The following is a 23134-nucleotide window of genomic DNA, read 5'->3' as shown; positions in this document are numbered from 1 at the left end:
AGTCTTAGTAATCACCAGTGGAGAAGAATCCCGCCCAGGGCGGGCTGTCAAGGGCTAAATAGCTTGTGTAGCAAAAGTAATAAGTTACTAATCCAAAGTCAAATTACTTAGAGAACTATCTAAAATAATTAGGTCTTAATCTAATATTTATATTATATAGAGAAGTCTATAAAGTACGATTCTTAGAAAGTTTATTATAGTAACTAGTAAACTCTATTTTACTAGTTAGTAAGTAAAGATCTACTTTTAATAAAAAAGGCTTACTGGCTTCAGCCTTTTACACTATATCCACTACAACTAAGGGCCCTGACCCTGCTCAGGATACTGGGACTATTGATAGGCCCGCTGTGTGATAGGATCTACTTGTCAGGGTAGAAGGCCTGTCGACTAGGTAAGGAATCAACCACTAAACACTATGGATTCGTCTAGTAATGACAAAGGTAGCCTATATCCATGAAATAGACTGATCCTTGAGGATCAGTAGCTTCCTGCAGAGGAATCAGCACCTTATAGGTATCGGGGAGGTATAGGTTTGCTATTAATGACCTCACGACTCCCATAACCACTATAGTACGTTATCCTGATAACCTTACTTATAATAGTAGTTGTTCTATTATAAATAGCACCCTCTTTCACAAGAATAAGCCACCTAGCTCAGTTGTTGGGGATAACCTTATATTTCCTAATTAGGAAAGGTAGAGGCTCGGCCACAACAGGTAGGAAGCTCACAGGGTAGGTAATATTAATAGAGTTATATATATTTTAGTATAGATTCACCAGTGCACAGTCACATTCGCGTGGGTGGATCTATTAGGAGGAAGTATAAATAAGAGTCTATTATATTACTCTTATTTTTTTTTCTCTTCCTCATCCTCTCTACTCTGTATATTTATTTATTTATTATATTAAGGTTTCTAGCGTCTTATTATATCTATTATATACTCTATTCTATAGTATTTTATCTCTTTTATATAAGACTTATAGTATACTAGATAGAGCTACTAATATGTGTCGTTGCTGTTATACTTCAGTAATAACTTAGTTATATCTAATATATAATACAGTAATTAGACTCTGTTAATTATAGTATATATATTGTCTCCGGATCTTCTTAAAGCACTTCGAATCTGAAAATATAGATAAACAGGAGGTCTTTACAATTGACTATATCTTAGATAAGGAGGAATCCATCCTATACTAATAGTATTATAACTACTGAGGCGGCTGTGAAGTAGTAGGGATTTATAAACCTTCTTTAATATACTTTAGCTAATATACTTAAATACCCGTGGGTACACTAGGCAACGTGGCTGAACTAATAAAGCTTTTAGACTAGTATTATAGTTACTTCTTTTCTAAAGCCGAAGATAAGAAGAGCAAAGCTTCTATTAACTTTAATAGAGAAATTCTTTATACTATAAATAAGTATATAGTACACCTTGAAAAGATCTTTGTATAAATAATAGTAATATACTATTAATACCATAGACTATTAGCAGTATAGAAAATGGTTTATAAAGATAGACTTGTTTAGTAATTAATATACTAATACTTTACTAGTAGCATATAGCTAACTATAAAGTATTTCTGGTCTGTTAATATAAAATTACTAGGGTAGATATTAAGAGGCTTTGTCTTATATCTAGGGATCCTAGTTATATCCTTTAGGTCTCAGCCAAACAGTTGTTCTGCACTGGTATCTCGGATATGATTAGACTCCAGTTTGAAGAGGAGTAGCTAGATGATATTCTTATCTAGATATTTAAGGATTTTCTAGTTACCTTAGGTAAGTTGTGAGGCTGACTTGTATTAGTTTTATAGTAGAGAAGATACTAAATTATAATATTATAAGAGTTTTAGTATATATAAATATAGCCTATCACCTTATAACAGTATAATTAATATATCTATAAGTATACTGGAGTATATAATAAAATACTATAAGATATTATACAACTAAGTATATCTATAAGATATATATTTAATACTCCTAATTACTCAGTAGTACTTTATTAGGGTTTAGTATACTTTTACTTCTTCTAGTGCTTTCTTTGGTAATCTCTAATATATTCTTGTATATTTATTATGTTTTTACTAGGGATCTATTAGTTGTATTTGCTTAGCCATTCCTTCTATTTAATTAGATAATAGTCTTAGCTATTATAGTATTAGTAATCTTTAACTTCTTTAACTTCCTATTCGTCTTTATTATCCAACTCTGGTATTGGGAGTGATTCTTTATAGTTTCTTTCTATATTCCACAGCTCCAGCAGGGAAATATAGAATATATTATGAATTTGTCTATATTCCTCAGGTAGATATAAGTGATATACTTAGGTTCTAATATATTTAAAAATCTAAAAAGATTATATAAACTTTAGGACTAGCTTTCTTAATTCTTTAAGTTATAGGTTCCGGGTTGATAGCTTAACTAGATCCCTTTTCTTAAAGTAGAATAGTTTTCTATACTTATTATAGTATTTCTTTTGCTTTTTTATAGCTATTTACTATATCTTTTATAGTTATTCTCTTACTTCTTAAAGTCTATTAATTCTATCTTATACTACTAGAATCTTCTTCTATTGTGAATTGCCCTTGATTTAGATATAAAAGTCAGGGGAATAGCTGTATAAAATATAATTAGATAATTACCTGGTAGTTGTATTATTTATATTATTATAAGTAGATTAAGTAGTTTATAGCATCACAGGCTAATTTACTTTTGTTGGCCGTCCCTAAGGGGTCGCTAATAGCGAGGATCATTCATGGGTCAAAGATCGTTGTTCATTGCTATCTACCTAGTCGCGCTGAGATATGGGGGCGACCAGCGAGGACGGGAAGTCGCCTAATTGGGAAATGGCGACACTCCCCCCCTCCGGACAGATGAGCCTAAGAAAAAGAAAAAGAAAAAGTAAAGCAAAAGGCGTTAAACCGCTGCTGTGGAAAACGCAAGACCAATAATAATAAAGATGGGCACAGTGTTAATAGTAAAGATTAAAGGGAAACAGGAATACAGCAGAATTAATTTGAGATCTTGTTCAAATATCAGCGAAGATATTCCGGTAATAGCTATTTATGGAGTGGTTTGTTGGTAAAAGTCATGTTATAGCAGCTGAATATCCATATCTCTGTAGTACTAAGGAAGGCACAGGCCTTATCTGTTAAGATTATTGAAATTAGGATTTTCTTACTAGCAAGATATCTCTCCAATACTATGGCCGGTGGGCCCTAAGTATGGCCCTTAGTGAGTAGATTATTGCGCCTATATCTATACTGAAGTAGACTGTTTACTGTATCCACTATTTTGATGTTGTATATAGTTAGTCTATATATTACTATAAATGACTTCTTGGTCACTGTAAGGGTCGGTATCTTCTATATTAGATAATAGTCTTAGATCTATTTAAACAAGAGTTTAGGATCAAGTTCCTTATTAGTAAAGTTTATCTTTGTATTATTACTATTATTATTGAAGGAGAGATGGATAAATTCATCTAAGTCAGAATTATTATCTTATACAGATTCGCGGGTGATAACTTGCTTAAGTTTAGTGAGATGCTTCTCTAGTACTTCGAGATGAGTAGGATAGATATATACCCCAGGAACTGTGTAGTACTTTATCTTGATCTTCTTAATAGATTTATTTATCTAATTGTGTAACATAGTCTTTGTTAGTACTAGTGAAAGCCCTATTTACCAGATATTAAGATTTTATACTAAGACAATTATTTTTATTTTATTAATCTGATCTTCTAGAAGATTAAGGATTACTTTAAGAACTTCTTCTTCCTAATTAATAGTTAATACTTACTATTATAAGACTGTCTTAGTAAATATCTATAGTATCTATTTAAAGTTATTATAGAATTATTTTCTAATCTCTAGCAACTTTCTATTAATATCCATCTCTGTATTGAATACAGGAAGCTGTTAGTATTTATTCAGTTTATAGATAGTTATATTCATGCCACTGTGATTAACCACGTGATAGAGGTTTGCCCAAATCTGTTCTTGTATATAGATATAGATAATAGAATTATTATACACCATGGTGTTTTGATATAAGTTGTGTCGGCCCTGAATCCATCCCACCAAGAATCAGAGAAGCTTAGGTTCTTTGAACACTGGGGCTTCTTCTAGGGGCAGGAAGTTGTTAGGAAGTTCGTTTATAGATATTATACTGTTGATATTAATAAAATATAGTAGTAATATTCCTTTGTTAATGTCGAAATCACAGTAGTTAGAGTTAATACTAGGGATAAGCTTCTTAGCCTTATTATTACTTTCTCTATCTTTATTATTAATCTTAGTCTTATCTACCTTAGCTCTTTTTACTCTGGGACCTATCTTATCAGTTTAGGGTGACTGAGGAATCAGAGTAAGGGGTATTTTATCTTCCAAAGTATAGTATTATACCGATTCAAAGTCTGAACCGGAATTGCTAATAATCTAGGGGCATAAGCAAGATAGTACTTAGTGATCCAAAGCTATGTTTATATTACTTAGAGATAGTCCAAGGCTGTGGGTGATACTCTTAACTTAATAGTATTAGTTTTATATATAAGAGAATAGCTTCTGCTTCTTTTTGTTTTAATAAATATATAGGGATATTAGGGAGTAAGGAAAGTAGTATATATTTAATAAGATAATAGAGATATAGTAAAGTAAGTAAAAGATAATAATATAAAGAACTAATAAGAAATAGTAAAGATATTAAGAAGTATAGTAGTAGTAAGAAGTATTAAAGATAAGATGAAAATAAGAGTAACACCTATTATTACTGGCGACCACAGCGGTGTGTTATCTTTCCTATAGGCTCTGGTCGGGGGTGATATCAGTCATAATTATTGACTAACTCCTGCGCGTCCTGCAAGTCAGCTTCCTTATACCAAGTATTATGTTCGTCGCCGTATCCCAGCCATTTGATTAGATACTCAAAATGAGTGTTGCAGAAGCAGCGACTAAGAAGAGCTTTAATTTTATATAAGTTATCTATAATAGGTTCAGGTTTGGGTAGTACATGTTCAAATAGGTCTCTTTGGAGGATTGGGGTGTTTATTAACCATCGCGGGTAAGGTTTGAGATGAGTTATACTGATGACTGGATGAATATAAGATTCTAGTAGTAGTTTTAGATAATATACTAATATAGACTTTTTCTCAAGGACTTTAAATAGCCCAGTGAAGATGTTGTTGAGCTTCTTCTTTAGGATTACTAATATCTTATAGCCCTAGTATAGATAAAGCTTTATTAAATCACCTTTCTAAAAGGCTATATCTTAGTATTAGGTGTTATATCAATGCTTTATATCTATCTAAGTAATCTATAAAGCTTTAAAGGCGGTTGTTCTTGCAGAGAAATTTTGGGGACGACCTTCGGGTTGTGTGGACATGCCAAGGTTTAATATGGTCAGTAATTCTATACTATATATAAGAACGTGTGGGGAGGAATAAATCAAGATATTTTTATAAGTATTTAAAGTTGCTTGTATCTATAGAAGTAATTTTAGCCAGTCTACTGTGTCTGTAAGTAATACTATCGTGTAGCGAAGAAAGATCTCTACTATCTGGTTTATTCTTTTACTTTAGCCATCAGCCTGGGCGTGGCTTGCTATTGTAAAGTATTGTTTTATATCTAATAGAGTAAATAATACTGTCTATAATTTAGATAGGAATTTGGAATTCCTATTACTAATAAGAACTTTAGGAATGTTCTAGTCTCTAAGTATAAGTCTTTTAAGAAAGGGTCTAGTCTATTGTATGGTGTCCCAGTCGTGACAACCAGGGATAATAGTAATCCTTTTTATGTATTTATATATTACTATAAGCACTGTATTATAGTCTTTGTCGCCTCCGCCGTCCGGCAGTGCAGTGATGATATCAATTATTAGTGTATGAAATGGTATCGGGGGCGACAAAATAGGTTGCAGTCGTCTATAGGGGTGGTGTCTGGGTACTTCCTTGTTGTTATATTCATAGCAGTGAGTGATGTACTGCTTAACCCAGTATCAGCAATGGGGAAAGGTTAAGCTGCGGAGATTTTCAATAGTATAGTCCTTACCGGGATGACCAAGTGTATTATGGGCATTCTCAAGGGTTTCCTTGAGTATGACCAATGGCATACAAAGTAAATTCTGAGAATTGAAGAGTAATCTGTCTTCTATATAGAAGAGTAAATTAACTAAAGCCTTGGCTTTATTGTTCTCCTTGACTTAATCTATGATTTTTAATTATTTCTTATTATTAGGGTAGGTATTCCTTACTCTTTATTTAAAATTATTAGTAAAGTAGACTAATAAGATTGTAGATTTACTCTATAGTATATTAAGATAAAAGTTGTTATTATTAGTTATTCTTATAGTAAAAGATAGTAATCTAGAAAGTATATCTAGTATAATATATAATTTTCCTGGCTTATAGACTACTAGGAGCTGGAATTGCTATAAGTACTGTACTGCCCGGATAAGGTGAAGGTTTAAATGGGTTGTTGATATAGAGGTCAATAAGATCTACTCTAGAAGGGGTTTAATTACCTGGTAATCTGTATAGACTATTATTTTTTATACTGCTTGGATAAGATACTGGTATTTCCTTACTATCTATAAAAGTCCAGATATTTCCAACTCTGTTAGCTAGTAATTTTGCTCTACAGTACTTAATTCTCTACTAAGGAAAAGGATTAACTGTATTATATCTATAGAGGGGATCTCTATTAGTACTTACTTTAGTTAATATTTTAGGCTTGAGGGGTTATTTAATAATATATAGAAAAGTATAACTCCTGTCTCTCTTTACTTAGACATATCGACGTCTATATAGAATATTTAGGATTTATTAAAATATATTAGTACTGGTTTTTACTAAAGTATGTCTTTGATGGCTTTAAAGGACTGGATTTTCTACTTAGTCAGTTTAGTTAATAATAACTTTACTGCTTAGTTTTATCTTGCTGTCTTGCCTAGCCTATCTAGAATAGCTTTGATCAGGAAGATCTTTCTTTATTATAAAGGATGAATTACCTCTATATAAAAAGAAATATAGTCTCTCAGCCAATTCGTCAGCCCGATGAAATAATTCAATTCAGTTAATATTTTGGGGAATTGCAGCTTTAAAATAGCTGCTATCTTAGTGTTGGTAGTAGTTATTCTAAACGTGTTGATATTCTAACCAAGGATTTTGATGGAAGGGAAGGCTAGGAATAACTTATCAGGAGATAGTATTATATATATCTCTTTATATTTACCGAAAAATTTCTCCAGATGTACAAGGTGTTGTTTGAACTCTACGGAGAAAAGAATAAAATTATTAATATAGATATAAAGAAATTCTTATATTAAATAAAATAAGTCTTCTACTTGTTGTTGTATATAAGGAATCAAGTTTAGGTATCCTATTAGGTAAACCTTAAGGAACTCCTAACTATAGTATATAATTACTTCTATAAATTTCCAACTATTAGGATAAATAGACTATTAATAAAATATTTTAATTATATTAAGTATAGATAGATATAATATACCAATAAGTGCAGTAATTATATCCATCTAGGTTGGTACTGGATATATATCAGGAATAGCGAGTGTATTCAGCGCGCGAATATCAATAACTGGATAGAGTTTGAGCGACTTTTTACTAGTATTATTAATAACCACTTTAGTGATAATAAAAACTGGTGTATCTAATAGTATAAAGTTTTTGGATTACTCTATATAGTTCGTCTTTAGAAGCTCGTCGAACATATTATCTACTACTTTCTGATGTACTAGGCCTAATTTATAGATTTTAGCGGTTTTACTAAGCTTATCTTCCCAGTCATTGTATAGAGGGATATGGAGTCAGCAGTCCATCAGGACTTTTACCATATCCTTGTTAGTCTAGACTTTGGGATATTTATTTATAAGGTCTTTAAGCTCTTTCTACTATTCTATTATACTATATATAGTTACACCGCATTTCAACTTTCTTATTAAAGAGGAATTGATGTTAAATTTCAGTTTGGTTTATATCTATAGTAGTACTGACGCAAGTGACTAGAGTACTTCCTGCAACTCTGGTATTATATAGTATACTGCTATAGTATCGAATTCTGAAATATGACTGAGTCGCGTGTGGTGATGGATAGTGACTGGTTATAGCAAGGGATTAGTGGCTATTATACTTATAAAATTAGTATTAATAATATAAGCAAAGAAAATGGTATTAGTATACTATTTGGGTTTAAATATATAGTCATAATTACAATTAAGATGTAGTAGTCGTACTAGCAGAATGACTTTACTATATACTAGGATACTGACCCTCTTATTAATAAAGACTGGCCGATTTTAACAATAGTTTGGTTTTAGTATAATTATTAAAGGAAGTATTACCTTCTAATAGCGCGCTACTGAAACTAATTGATTTTCGAAATTAATATTAAATCTATACAGCCCAAGGGTGTTGCAACTGATAAGAATATTTACTTTTAGATTCTGGGTAAGGTGTACATCTACTATAACTCAAATCAATACTGACTTATTATTAATCTTTATAGATAAGAGTAGTAGTAGTAAGATATATCTGGTGCTGTTAAAGGCCTGGTTAACATTCTAAATATAGATTAGATATTCTATTTTTATAACTGGGATATTCAGGAAATTGGCTGTAAGCCATCTTTTGTCAACAATTGATATAGTACAGTCAGAGTTAAGGTATATAGTATCTGTTTTATTATTAATACGGACCCTGATAGTTGTATACTACCAATCCTTAAAGGATTATCCTGGTTTCAGAGGAATAAAGAAATCGTCCGCCTTGATAACTGGGATATTGGGATTAATACTTGTATAGAATATATAAGGGTCGCAGTTTGTGATATGTATATGCAGCGTATTATTTAAGGTAAATAATATAAAGTAGTCAGAGTATTGGGGATAGGATGCGTCTTATTGTTCTTAGTAATCAGAGGTATTAAGAACCTTATGCTGATTATTAGAGTAATAGGTATTATTATTATTATTATTATTATATCTCTAAGTACTCTGGGATTTGTTGTATACTCTATTAAGTTGGCTATGGTGGGAATATCTACTATAGAAGCTGTTGTTACTATTGCTGTTAGTATTATTATAGTATACCTTCTAGGGTCTGCCTCTGTTATGGTAATGATTATTCTAGTGAAGGGGATTAAGGAGACTATAATTATATTCTTAGTCCTGGTTACAGTGATCTTTTCTACTATCTCTGTGATTAGTTGGGTTGTTACGACAGTTATCTTAATTATTACAGAGATTATCATATTTAGTATTATGTTGATTCTGTTAGTTATTCTAATTACAGTCCAACGGCCTATAGACGTCTATTCAGGTCCTGCGGTATTAGGGGCCATCTCAATTACCCAGTCCACAATCGAATCGGTCATAAGGACGGTCATATCTATTATATTCCTGGGGGAAGTAAGCCTCGCGGGTGCGATTCTGGGTTCTATTCCTTGTACTCAGGGTCTATTTATTCCTCTAGATAGTAAAACAGGTATTTATCTTATTACCAAATTCCTCAAGTATGGTGCCACGCTTTGGTTCCTTGATGTGTTCACGAAGCTTAGGGTTAATATAGTACTATACTCTAATCATAATATCTTACTTATTTAATGCACTGCACGATCATGCTAGACCTGATATTTCTATAATATACGCAGTTGGTGACTGATTATAACAAATATTATATATTATATAGTAATAGTTATTAAGTTATTCTTAAAGTTGACTATCAGAAACTTTCCAACATGCCTCGATCGCGGTAATCCAGTGATTAATATTCCTGGAATTAATAAGACTAATTTAATGTATTTTATTAATTTATTATATCTACCAGGCATTTGCGTCTCCGCAGAATAGGGTATCTATATTTTAACTTATAGTCACTACATCCCTTGAGTATAAAGCAACTTTTAGATATATATAGAAGGCTTAAGTAGTATAATAATAAATCTTATTGTTATATTCAACTGGGTCCCTGCATCCCTAATTAGAAGGCATGTTGGGGTAAAAATATCCTATATCTAATACTCGCCACTGTGTATTATTAACTATCTGCGGACCGTTCTGCTGATGTAGGGGAGGTTCGAGGTTGTTATTAAGATTTTGTCTGGGGGCAGATGGAGTAGAAGAAGCTGCCTGATTACTATTCTAATACTCTTTAGTGCAATATTCTACATTATTTTAATACTTTTCAGTATAATATTCTTTATTCTATTATCTATAGTTTTCATGTTCTTAATGTCTTGTCTTATAAGTATCGAGTGCTGTTACTATTACTTATGTAAGAAGTTGGGTGAAATCCACCTTCTGGGTATTAGTTATTCTCTTAGCTATGGTTTGAGTGCTCGCGTTAGTATATATAATGTTGACTTGTATTGAAGTATCCCTATAATTATCTTGTGTCTGAGTGACCCTATATTAGTATATTAGATGCTTGGGAACCCGCGGAGTCGTTAAAGCAATTTCGGCTGCTGGTATAAAGATAGTACTAGTGAGTATTATAATAGTAATAGAAAGATTAAGTAATAGGTCTATTAATAATAGTATAGAAGAGTTAATCCCTATATTAATCTATTTAATATTATTAGATTATCTTACTACTCTTAATATTGATTATCTTAGTATAGGAGTATTATTGTTAATAAAACCTCCTGGGATTGGTTATAGTATAGAAGATAATAGCAAACTGGCACTCTGTGACAGTCTTAGTATTACTAGTACAGGCGTTTCTGGTACTAATTATGGCTTTGATGCGGTTGTTATAACAGGAGTTACTAGTATAGATTTAAGTATTGATAATATCAGTCTAGAAATCAATTAGACCGAAGTCGAGGTAGTATTTAAAATAAGAAAGGTATTAGTATATAGAATTATATCTTCCCTAGCTTCCTTAAATAATATCCGAGTTATTAATATTAGCAAATAGATAAGAGGTGAGGACAGTACTATAGCTTTAAACTTACAAAGTACTATTCTAAATAGTCTTCTTATAGTCTATTTAATAGAATAGATATATTTATCTTTACTAATTTCTTAATCACAGCAAGTCCTCCCTCTTTAAGTTGTATCTAATAGTGAATTCTTAATAATTAATCTTGTTGTAGTAAGGATATCTGCTGGAATAGCTATAATAAATTTATATCCGGTGTTAACAAAGTATAGTAAGTAGTAAACAGTTAATATAATGTTTTCCAGATATATTAATATATGATTATTATGTATTTAATTCTATAAGCAATCACATGCTTGTAACTAACTAATGGTTCTAAGTAAAAGGGAACCCTCACATGTGACTCTGGGATTACCAGCTGTACCTAGTTGCTAGATCGCGCGTCTGATAACCAGACATGTAGGGATATAGTTGAAATAAGTAATAGTAATAAGTAAGTAATATAATAAGTAAGGAATAAGCGAGAGATAAGAGATGATTTGGGATATAGTAAATATAGTGAATATAGTGAATAAGATAAATAAAGAGATAGGAAGTACTGGTAATTCTTACTGCAGGTGTTCTACTAGACTGAGGGCCTGTCCTGAATAGATCTACTAATCCAGGTGCCCTTAATGTTAGCGAAATGAGTTATATTAATTCCAGATGCACTAAGAATCAGAAGCAGGATATGCTACCAATGTTGGCCGTCCCTAAGGGGTCGCTAATAGCGAGGATCATTTATGGGTCAAAGATCATTGTTCATTGCTATCTACCTAGTCGCGCTGAGATATGGGGGCGACCAGCGAGGACGGGAAGTCGCCTAATTGGGAAATGGCGACAACTTTAAATTAACTTAAGTAATAATATAGATAGTATTCTAGTATCTGGTTTATCCTCTCTATTTGGCCATCAGTTTGAGGGTGATATACTATCGAAAGCTTTAAGATAATATAGCTATTATAGTATAAATTTAACTAGAATTTACTTATAAAAACAGATCCTTAATCTAATAGAATACTATTAGATAGTCTAAAGATTAGTTTAATCTTTTAGTAGAAGAGTTTAGCAAGATCTGGAGTAGTAATTATAGATAAGACTAAAAAGAAAAGCAAATATTTTAAGAAATAGTTAACTATAACTAAGATAGTATTAATAGTCTTCCTAGACTAAAGAACTGAAGACAGTCCTATAATAAAATTTATTACTAATTTCTTAAAAGAATAACATAGTATTAGTAGTAATTTGAGTTTATTATATAGCTAATGCTTTAGAGTAGTATTTTCTTAATATATTAAATAGGTTTAAATATACTGGGCTATATTATAATATAATCTATTCTAGTAGAATTTCCTGCGTAACAACGCCTCTGTTCAGATCTTTCCAAAGTATTCTGCTAAAGGATCATTGTGGTATAGATAAATAAGTATCTGATATAAGGTTTCTAAGGATAGTATATAAAAATAATTCTTAAAATAAATATAATCTATAGATTTGATATTTCAGCTCTTTTAGTCTAATTAGTTTTATTTAATAGTAGTCTTTTATCTTTATATCTCCAGATCTTTGTTCTATAAATATAAGATTATTTCTTAGAGCTCAGAACTATATATATCTAAGTATAAAACTTCTGCAGTATATATATATATTACTGTGGATTAGGAAATAAATCTCTCTTAAGATAAGTTCCTCTAAGTAGTCTAGTCAGCTGTCTCTATACTGACTTAATTATTAGGGTCCTTTGAGCTCAATACTATGTAGGTATTGAACTCAGGGTATCCCTATATATTATAAAGTTTGAACTGGGATTTCTCTTTGACTAAATCTTTGATTATTAAAGATGATATATCTATAAGATACTCTTAAATTAGGGTTAAAAGCTTCTCTTATAGAATAGATTTAACTTGAACTTCTATAGATATCCTAAAGAGTCTATCTACTAGATTAGACTTTTCTGTTCTATATTTAATAATAAAGTTAAAGGGAATTAAAAATATAAGCTATTAGACTTATCTTCTATTAATCTTAGTCTAGTATATAAATAATTACAAGTTAGAATAGTTAGATAAAATCTTAATAGTATAAGGGGTATTCTTAAGGTATTATCTCTATTATTTAAATAAATAAATAATAGTAAATAGCTCTTGATCTAGAGTACTATAGTTTAGCTTAGCGCCGAAGAACTTATATAACTAAAAAGCAATTAGATAAAATATACTCTTATTATTAGACTAGGATAGAATCCTACTTATTTCTTCTTTAGAGGCATTGGTTTCTAAGTATTAAGGTTTTATAGGATCGAAATATATTAAAAGAGGTGCTTATTAAAAGGTGGTGATTAGATAATAAAAAGCAATCTTTTTATATATATTTAGATAAACTGGTCCTGATTTTCACCTATTAACTATGCCATAGAGTAAGAAGATAAGGGGTAGTATAATATAAGAATAGTCTCTAATAAAATATTAATAAAAGTTATAGAATCCTAAGAAAACTTAGATATTATAGTAACTCTTAGGCATCGGCCATGAAATAATATTATTTATATACTAAGGGTCCATAGAGATATCTTTACTATTAATAATATATTCTAGGAATTTGACTTGGGATTAATAAAAGAAATACTTTAAGAATTTAGTATAGAGCTGAGCTTCTCTAAGTCTTTTAAGTATTTAACAAATATATTTTATATAAGAGTTCTTATCTGATAAAAAGATAAGGATATTATCCAGATATACTATATAAAAGTTGTTAAGAAGTCTATGAAGTATAGTATATATATAGTTTTGAAAGGTTGCCAGAGTATTAGTTAGTTTAAAGGGTATAACTATATACTTGAAATAACTATATCTTATATAGAATATAGTCTTTTATTTATCTTCCTCTTTAATATAGATCCAGTAGTAGATATCTTTAATATTAATTTTAGAGAAGTATTTACTCTCTAAAATCCTATCTAGAATCTCTGATATAAGAGATAAAGAATAATAATTCTTAATAGAGATCTTATTAAGACCCCTGTAGTCTATATAAAAATATAGATTACTATTCTTTTTAGAGATAAATAAGATAGGGGCTCTAGTAGAACTCTTAAAAAATTAGATACACCCTAATTTAAGATTCTTGTTAATATAATCATATAGGATTTTGAGCTCAGCCCTGGATAGGGGGTATATTAGACTATATAGAGGTGTCTCGCCGGCCTTAAGATTAATAGTATGATCTACAGGGCTATGGGGGGGTAGTTGCTAGGAAGAGTCTATAGAGAATATATCTTAGAACTCTCAAAGTTTAATTAATATTAGATTAGGATTTAGGGGTGGATTATAAGATTTATTCTTAGATAGCTAGATATCCTTAAGAAGTTTAATAAGAGTATATATCTTAGCTTAATTCTGGGTTACTCTAGTAAATTGAGTAGTAGAGAGAAGTAAGATAAATAGTATACTAAACTACTACTAATAGTCAAAAGATAATAAGTTAATATATAAATCCTAGAGGATAGTTATTAATAACAGGATTAGACTTCTATCTAGTTAAGGATCTCTGTTAATTCCTATATAATACTATTTAAAAGTACGGGTACTTCCTCGTAAATTAGTTGTAGTTATAGGGACCTTCTATATACTATAAGTAGGGGTTGCAGCCTGGTTAATAGCTTTAATTCTAGAGATAGTAACTAGAGTATATTAGAGATAGTATATCTTAGTAAATTAATAGCTGATAATATCTACTTTAGTATAACTATTAAGATCTATAAAGATTTTAAGACTGTTTCAGATATAGATAGAAATATAGAAGTAATATATAGTCTTTACTATAGATAAAGAAGTTGAAATTATAGAGACTACTCTAATTCTTTATCTTTTTTCTCTGATTCTAAAAAGAATAAATAGGCTTTAACAGATTAAATCTTCTTGTCTTTAGTAGGGTAGTGATTTGTAAGGTAATAAGTACTTTTATATATAAAGTAATATAATTAGTTACTATTCTTTCTAATAGGGTTTTCCTTGCGATTCTGAGTATTGTTCCTAGCTGATTTATTACTATAATCTTATAACTATTTCTATAACTTATAGCTACTGAATTAATTATTATTTTATTTATACTTTTCTCTATTATTCTAGAGTTTATAATAATAAGTAGTAATAGCCACTATTCTATCCCGTTCTTCAGACAGGTTGGGAATATATTCCTGAATATAGTAATTTAATTCTAGGAGGAGTTTAGTAAAATAGAATAGAGTCCTCTCTCTTTCAGCTTAACAGAGAAAATACTGCTCTAAAGTATTAAGATAGATATAGAACTCTCTTAAATCCTGGTCTTATCACTGGTATACTCATTCAAGTTGAGCTATTATATCAGATAGAAGTATTATAGTATTTTAGATTAAGATAAGGGTCTAGTTCTTGAATTAGAGCTATAATTTCTTAAGATATTATTTTTCTTATAAGATCTTATTAGTAATAAATTAGTACTATCTCTGTCTATATACTGGGTCTATATAACTAATAGCAGCGATGATCTTATATTTATCTAATAAATACTTCCTAGGGGCTCCCTGAAATATATCTTCTAAATTAGTAATCTATTCCTAACATTTCTAAAGATTAAAATTTAATATAAAATAAGGAATATTAGTAAACTTAATTTCTTTCTTATTCTAATCTAATTCAGAGAAGAATATATAGTATCTTAATAAGATTTTACTAGAAGAATAGTTTTCTTAGAGGTGGGTTATTCTTTAGTATAGATTATTAGTCTACTCTAATTAATATATATTATTCTCAAGTTATTGAATTTCTTTAATAGTAGGGATTATATTTAATAATAATTCTATATTAATTTAGTTACTAATTATCTCTGGTTCTTTACTATCTTAGTATAATAGCATCTTCCTTAGGTAGTTAAAAAAGAAGAATCAGAATATAATAGAATCTACTTGTCAGGGTAGAAGACCTATTGACTAGGTAAGGAATCAACTACTAAATACTATAGATTTATCTAGTAATAACAAAGGTAGTCTATATCCATAAAATAGACTGATCCTTGAGGATTAGTAGCTTCCTGCAGAGGAATCAGCACCTTATAGGTGTCGGGGAGGTGTAGGTTCGCTATCGATGACCTCACGACTCCCATAACCACTGTAGTGCGTCATCCTGATGACCTTACTCACGATAGTAGTTGTTCTATTACACGCTGCCAGTGGATCTGCATTACTTCTATACTAGAGACTAGATACTAGCACATTATAGAATCACAGCAGCATAACATCCTCTATGAATAGTATTGAATAATCAGGGGCAGTGTTATGGATCAGCTGAATTCATGATGAGGCAATCTTCATTATGATGATGTGGTTGTTGACGGGAGAAGGAAGACGGAAGATGACTCCGTCGAGATAATGCCCGAAGGCGGATACAGACGGCAGAATTCGGGATAACCGAAACCACCACAGGCAGCTCATCTAATATATAGAAAATCTGTACCGCATGAATATCGGCCGTGATATCTATCTACTACTAGATCTCATGGACCAGATATGTAACTATCAGATAATCTAGCTGGTATTATTATTTCAGATATTACTGAGCCTCGCCAGGCCAGACACCATATCAACATTAGCAACAGATCATGACTTGCAGCTATAGGATATACTAAAAGAGCTCGTCTGCTATCAGATAAATAGATAAAAGGAGGATAAATCTACGCCAGTGGTATAGAAACAAGAATCACAACAATTACGAACAACAGTAATAAGTAATAGAAACAGGAATGAAGCATATATCAGAGCAGTTCTCCAATTCAAAGATAGAAATTAGGAGTGGTGTAGACAGCCGGAAAGCTATAATATATTAGTTATATACTACAGGGAGAGAGAGATATATGAATTAATATAGTATAGATAACTACCAACCTATACCCCATTTAAAATTCCACCCGCGAATGTGTCAAATTCCAACCGCGTTGACTGGCGTACCACCAGGATAATCATCATCAAACATTGATAGAGGGGAAAAAAATGGCCGCGCAGCTAACTAGCAAAGTTTCAACGCGCCACCGCGCCGGGAAGCCTAAAAGTAACGGATGGTAAGGGGAAATCCAGCGGACGTCGACCCCAAACCCTTGCATTATACAAGATCGCCGCATCCTAATGGTAGCGGACCTCCGCTGCCGCGGGGCCTCTGGGGTAGAGTGGCTATACCTGACCGTTATACCTTATCCTTAACCTGACCGTAACCTGGCGGTCAGATTAAGATACAAAAGTCCTCCTAACTGCATAACTAGAAGTAAATTACGATTAAAAAATTCATTTTAGCCTTTATATTTTTAGATTAAGAAGATCAGGTATAGCAGATTGGGATAGAACGGACCGGTATCGTGGTCGGTGTTATCGGGATGACATACTATGGATTCTGATATTATATCATGATAGAAACTTAATTTTAATAACTTCTTCCGGGCGCGTATAGAAAGCAAGAATTCAAGTATTATATGACTTTGATATTTACCCGACATGTTGTTTTCAACAAAAGATATTACAGTTAGGTATGTTTAAAAGTGTTGAACAGTCCTCTAGGAAACCACGGTGACGTTCGACCCAGTGTACTCGCAATCGTAAAGCATAGAAATTACAGCACCCTCACCCTTACCACCTTCGCTATGGTTGTACGTGGGGTTTATTGCCATCATCTGACCAACAGTGGTACCCAGACTGTCTGCGATATCCTTGTAGGTTCCGTAGATGAATTCCTGGGGTGCAAAGAGCAGGTACTTGGGTCACACTGGGGAAGCTTGATGAAATTGTCGGCTTCGACCTCCGCATCTGGGTCACTAACTTCAATCTGGGCAGTGGATTCGAGAGCGGCGAGCGTAAGATTGAGCTTTATGTACCGGAATTTATCTCCTTTGAGGGTGTAGTAGGTATGGGGTCCACCCTTAATACAGTCGGCGTAGACTGCACCGGGCTTTTCGACGATCAAACATGTCGAGTTATTTGGCTTGCAAATTTCTGGTGGAATGATCAATTCCTCACCAGTGTAGAGAGGGATCATGGCGTCTGCCATGCGATTGATACGAGCGATGTCGCAAATTCCGCGGTCGACTTGGCGAGAGATTTCAGCAATTGTTTGGTTCTCCTTTACGTAGTAGGACCCAACAGTGGTGTTGAGACTAGAGTGATCGCATGAAGATAAGGCCCTGTGATGGAAAGAATCATGTCTAGAGGCAGATGTCAGGCCAAGAGGGGCGAGTTGAAGAAGAAAGAAGGGTTTCAAAGCGTTACAGATGGGCTTTCAATGGAAAAGTCTACTAGTCTGAGAGATATCTGCAAGTTGAAAGCAGTATCAGCGCTCTTTTATATTCGCTTATCTCTTCATATTAGAGTAGAAAGGCAGACCTACGTCGAAGTTCTTTCCATATGTAGGAATCCTCCGAGAGAAGAACTTCATCGCCCGCTCAAACACGCAATGGTGGGCCGTCCTAAAAGGAGTCTCCATGTTACAAGCATCATTATTGGGGGATCACTCGGATCAAAGCGAGGGGCCCACAAGGTCTGCGTCCCATATCAACAAATAGGATAATGCAGATATATTGTTGGAGCTCATGTCCCATCTCATCATTCATTCATTTATTAATCTGTTGTTCTCTTGGATAGACACAATGGAGAAAGGAACCAGATAAAGGGAAGGGAAGAGGCTTGACCCCATAGGAACCCGAAGGAAGGAAGGAGGGAGCCAACAGGACTCAACATATATGGTTACACAAGCGCTTTGGTCAGCCCATATTATCTAACTTATAATGAACTTTTTTATTCCCGCTCACCCGAGGTTCCAAATACTCAATTTCGCAAGCTATCTCCGAATGAGGAGACCCGGCCCGAGAGGCCTGTCCAAGCCCCACTTCATTTACACACATCCGCTAACGGTACCACCGAGCGGTCCGTTTTACTCCGCACCCCTGTTTAATTCAAAGCTTCATCTTTTGGCGCGTCTTGATCACACAACCATTAACTAGAGAGTTTCTTTCAACCTATTAAATCTCTTAGACCACTCATTAGCCATCTGTATTATGTCAGTTTCCAAGACGTCCTCCCGTCTGGAGAGAAGCTGTAGTTGAGGCCTCTGGCCACATCGACTGCGCACACAGGGTAAGGACCGTGCCAAGCACACATTCTGTGTACAGGCCAATCGGGTGGAGATTTAGCCGTGCTTGCCATACGGTACTCGATTCTGGATGTTCTACAAATGATATTTCAAGTATAATATCATAATACGGGTAAAGCAGATTCTGTAAGATCTGAAGCTCTCTTCTTGCACTTCATGAAATCATGTACGGAGTACTTTCGCGCTTATGCTCTCTGTGGATGATTCTGTTCATATTTCTGTGCCTTGTGCGTTTCTTACTTCGGCACAATTGCTCGAATGACGCATGTTCCATCATTCGTCATGATTCGCACTGGAAGCGGAGTTGATTTTCTATTGTAGTGTAAGTGTAGTGAGTTTTGCTTGGAAATCGGACGGAAAACCCCATTTTGTGAATAAATCATGTAGATCATGTAGATCGTGTAGACGGGGTGTACCAAATACACGTCACCCAATCTAAATTCAGTAAGCGTAATACTCACAACTTTGAGGCACACATCTGGTTATAGTGGATCCTGGGATCCTCTGCAATGATCATAATGGCGGGTGGATGCTTTTCAAGGTATATAAATCACTGACCTATCGCCCATTTACATTTATTCGTGTTTTGAGGTGCACTTTCTTTTAACTTCTCCTATTTTGCTTTTAACCGTCACGAGCAATGTGGCTCACCACTACTGCTGCGACCGCTGCCACGGTTCTTTACGGTCTCTCGCCTGTTGCTTCAGCTGCGCTTTATGATTCTGTCGTTCAAACCAAATATGGCAAAGTCCAGGGATATCCTGCCTTCAATGAAACCTACAACGGCAACCTGACCCATTGGAAGGATATAACTGTCTGGAAAGGAATTCCCTTTGCTGCTACCACAGGTGGTCAAAATCGCTGGAAAGCTCCCCAACCTGCTTCCCCATGGAATGGCACCTTGGATGCCAAGGAATTTGGCGATGTGTGTCCATCTGCCACCGACGGTGATAATGACTATACTATCACCGAGGATTGTCTGAACCTCAATATCTGGAGCCCTGCTCATTCATCGAGTGACAAATTACCTGTGGTTATGTGGAGTTATCCTGCTCTCTCGACTGCAAGAGATGCCCTGTTTGATGGAGGTGGTATGGCAGACCAGGGAATTGTATTTGTGAACTACAACTATCGAACCGGCTCATTTGGTTGGATGGCAACGCCCGAGCTCTCTGAAGAATTCGAGAAGGTCACAGGCTCTAACAGTTCCGGCAATTGGGGTATGCTTGACCAGTTTGCTGCTCTCAAATGGATCAAGGCCAATATTGCCAACTTTGGTGGAGACCCTGACCATATTACTGTGATGGGTCAGTCTGCCGGATCGGCTGCCACACAGCATATTTTGAACAGCAACCTCACAAGAGGGTTGATTGTTGGAGCCATTATCGAAAGTGGAGTACGCTATCCGGAAGATCCTATGGCTATGGAAGCTGCCGAGGCCTATCGCACTTTGGATGTCTCCTACAACACTGCTGAAAAGTTCATGGCTAGTCTGAATGTTTCCACAATTGCCGAAGCACGAGAACTGCCAATGAGTGATCTTGTTACCAACTTCCTTACTTCGCCATACTCTTTTACCGCGACACTCGATTACTACGCTATTCCGGAGACTTACTGGAATACACTACGGAACAAGATTGCTCAGGATGTGCCAGTGCTTACAGGAAATACAAAAGATGAAAGTGGCGCCACTTATGGTCTCAATATTTCTTTGGAAACATACTATGAGGATTTCAACTCCACTTTCAGCGGCGAGTGGCTTCAGCGCTTCCTTGACCTATACCCTGCCAACGATAGGGTCACTGCTTCTGGAGCTGAGAATTCTCAGTGGACAGACCGTTCTAAGATTGGCACCTGGCTCTGGTCTCAGATGTGGAATGCTGCTTACGAGAGCCCCATCTATAACTACTACTGGGACCATGCCCCTCCTGGTCAGGATCAGGGTGCTTACCACGAGTCGGAGATCAATTATGTTTTGAATAACCTCTACGCAACCTCCAAGCCGTGGACTGCTGCAGACTACGCCATTGCGAAAAAGATGAACAGCTACTGGGCAAACTTCATCAAAACTGGCAACCCCAATGGCCCAGGCCTCACCCCTTGGCCGGCTGTGAACTCTTCGGAACTTGTCCAGCATGTTGGAGATGGATGGGGTCAGATTCCAGTTGGCTGGAGTGAGAAGGTCGCCCTGTTCAAGGCATGGTTCAGTACCTTGAAAAAGTACTAAATATCAGTTCTCCCTGTCGTGTACTCTACCTTGCGGTAATCAAGTCGTTTGTGTCTACCATTGTACAGGAGACCCCCGAATGTGTACTATAAATGAAGTTTCGTCACTCAGTACTAACAGCGTGTTCTATCTGTGATGCTGTAGTTGATCCTGCCAGTAGTCATATGCTTGTCTCAAAGTTTAAGCCATGCATGTCTAAAGTATACGCACTTTAAACTGTGATACTGCAAATGGCTCATTGAATCAAATATCGTTTATTTGATAGTACCTTACTACATGGATCTCTGTGGTAATTCTAGAGCTGATACGTGCCGAAAACCTCGACTTCGAAAGGAGTGTACTTACTGGACAGAAAACCAATAACCTTTGGAGCTCTTTGGTATATCATAATAACTTAACGAATCGTATGGCCTTGCGCCGGCAATAGTTCCTTCAAATTCCTGCTCTATCAACTTCGGATGGTAGGATTAGTGGTCTACCATGGTGGCAATGGGTAACGAGGAATTAGAGTTTGATTCCGGAGAGGGAGCCTGAGAAACGGCTACCGCATCCAAGGAAGGCAGTAGGCGCGCAATGTACTTAATCCTGATATGGGGAGGTAGTGACAATAAATGCTGATAAAAGGCTCTTTTAGGTCTCGTGATCGGAATGAGTACAGTCTATATCCTTTGACGAGGAACAATTGGAGGGCAAATCTGGTCCCAGCAGCCGCGGTATTTCCAGCAATAATGGCGTATGTCAAAGTTGTTGCAGTTAAAAAGCTCGTGGTTGACCATTGGGATGGATGTCCCCATTTCTCGAGTTCTTGAGATTTTGACTCCGTCTGCTGCCGCTATATTTCTGCATAGCAGCGGACGAACCAGCGACGACGTAGAACAATGATGCTCGATAGCGCAGACTGTCCGTTGAATGCTATTACCCGCATGCAGACTAGAGAACGAAGTCCAAAATAGGCTTGGATTTGCCAATATCTCTCAAAATCCTGTGTGATCTCCTGGGTACAATTCCGGACATGAGCGAGCTGGCCCTTGACACTAAGCTCAAGAATGTGCCCTCGTTACGCTGGAGTTCGCCTGCAGAAACCCACTAAGCGGTTTTTGTAGCCTCCTATGGGTTGGCACTCCATAATGGAGGTGAGCTTTTTGTTCTTCTATTAAATAGACAGGTCCCCTACTTGGTTGCGCTGTAGGAGTCGTCTTTTAACGAAAGATGCTGGAAAATATTGGGAAGAGGGTATACTAGGACCATGCATTGATGATTCGCGGGTTGGTTCCTGCTGCAGGCAGCACCTTCGCACTTCCCCGCTCGGGGTCATTTTCCACTACTACAACCCCCGCATATCGTTAGAGTTCTTTGCACAACTACCATGCCTACCGCTTACTCTTCCTGCTTGCTTTCTCAAATCGAACACATCTGTACTAATCTGTATCTGGTTAGCTTGCATACGAAAGTCTGTTTCAAGTGTCAGTCGAAAAATAACAGTGAGGTGCCCCTGTTGGAGCGTTGTCTGGACACGGAAGCTTCTAGATTCCAGTATTCCTCTGACGTGTACTACTGTAAGATTAAGAAGTAAAGTATCAAATTTGGAAACGTGTCCATGAGTGCCAAGAATACTAAAATGCCCGCCTCGTATGCAGACTAGTGTATCAAGTCGTAGGGATTGGTAAAGAGTTGGAGGACTCTGGGGTAGGCATGGTGATTGTGCAAGATATTGTAGATACTTTTGTTAAGTTCTTAATAAATCGAGGGCAAGTTCATTGCTGTTGCTTGATTCATTGAGAATATAGATGTGAAAC

The 23134-nt window shown here is 34.9% G+C and overlaps 2 protein-coding genes across 2 annotated transcripts, besides 1 other annotated feature; one reads left to right on the top strand and one right to left on the bottom strand.

Annotated features, from left to right (window-relative positions):
* Positions 1-17522: 17522 nt before the first annotated feature.
* Positions 17523-18366, bottom strand: BP01DRAFT_378021 (LysM peptidoglycan-binding domain-containing protein; the record flags this gene model as incomplete). The annotated part of the gene is made up of 3 exons (XM_025577029.1): positions 17523-17665; positions 17722-18146; positions 18350-18366. The coding sequence occupies 3 exons, from the start codon at positions 18364-18366 to the stop codon at positions 17523-17525; spliced, it is 585 nt and encodes a 194-aa protein (XP_025426194.1).
* A 1380-nt stretch (positions 18367-19746) lies between these two features.
* On the top strand, positions 19747-21338 carry BP01DRAFT_410930 (carboxylesterase/lipase family protein; the record flags this gene model as incomplete). Its single annotated transcript, XM_025578890.1, has 1 exon — positions 19747-21338. Exon 1 carries the CDS (start codon positions 19752-19754, stop codon positions 21336-21338), a length of 1587 nt encoding a protein of 528 aa, XP_025426193.1. The 5' UTR covers positions 19747-19751.
* A 541-nt stretch (positions 21339-21879) lies between these two features.
* Positions 21880-22143: a sequence feature (Protein overlapping with rRNA (BP01DRAFT_410925, PYH40210.1) was converted to a misc_feature.).
* Positions 22144-23134: the final 991 nt, after the last annotated feature.

The sequence above is a fragment of the Aspergillus saccharolyticus genome, assembly GCF_003184585.1.
Source record: "Aspergillus saccharolyticus JOP 1030-1 unplaced genomic scaffold BP01scaffold_77, whole genome shotgun sequence".
Lineage (NCBI taxonomy): Eukaryota > Fungi > Ascomycota > Eurotiomycetes > Eurotiales > Aspergillaceae > Aspergillus > Aspergillus saccharolyticus.
This window is presented reverse-complemented; position numbering and strand designations above follow the sequence as displayed.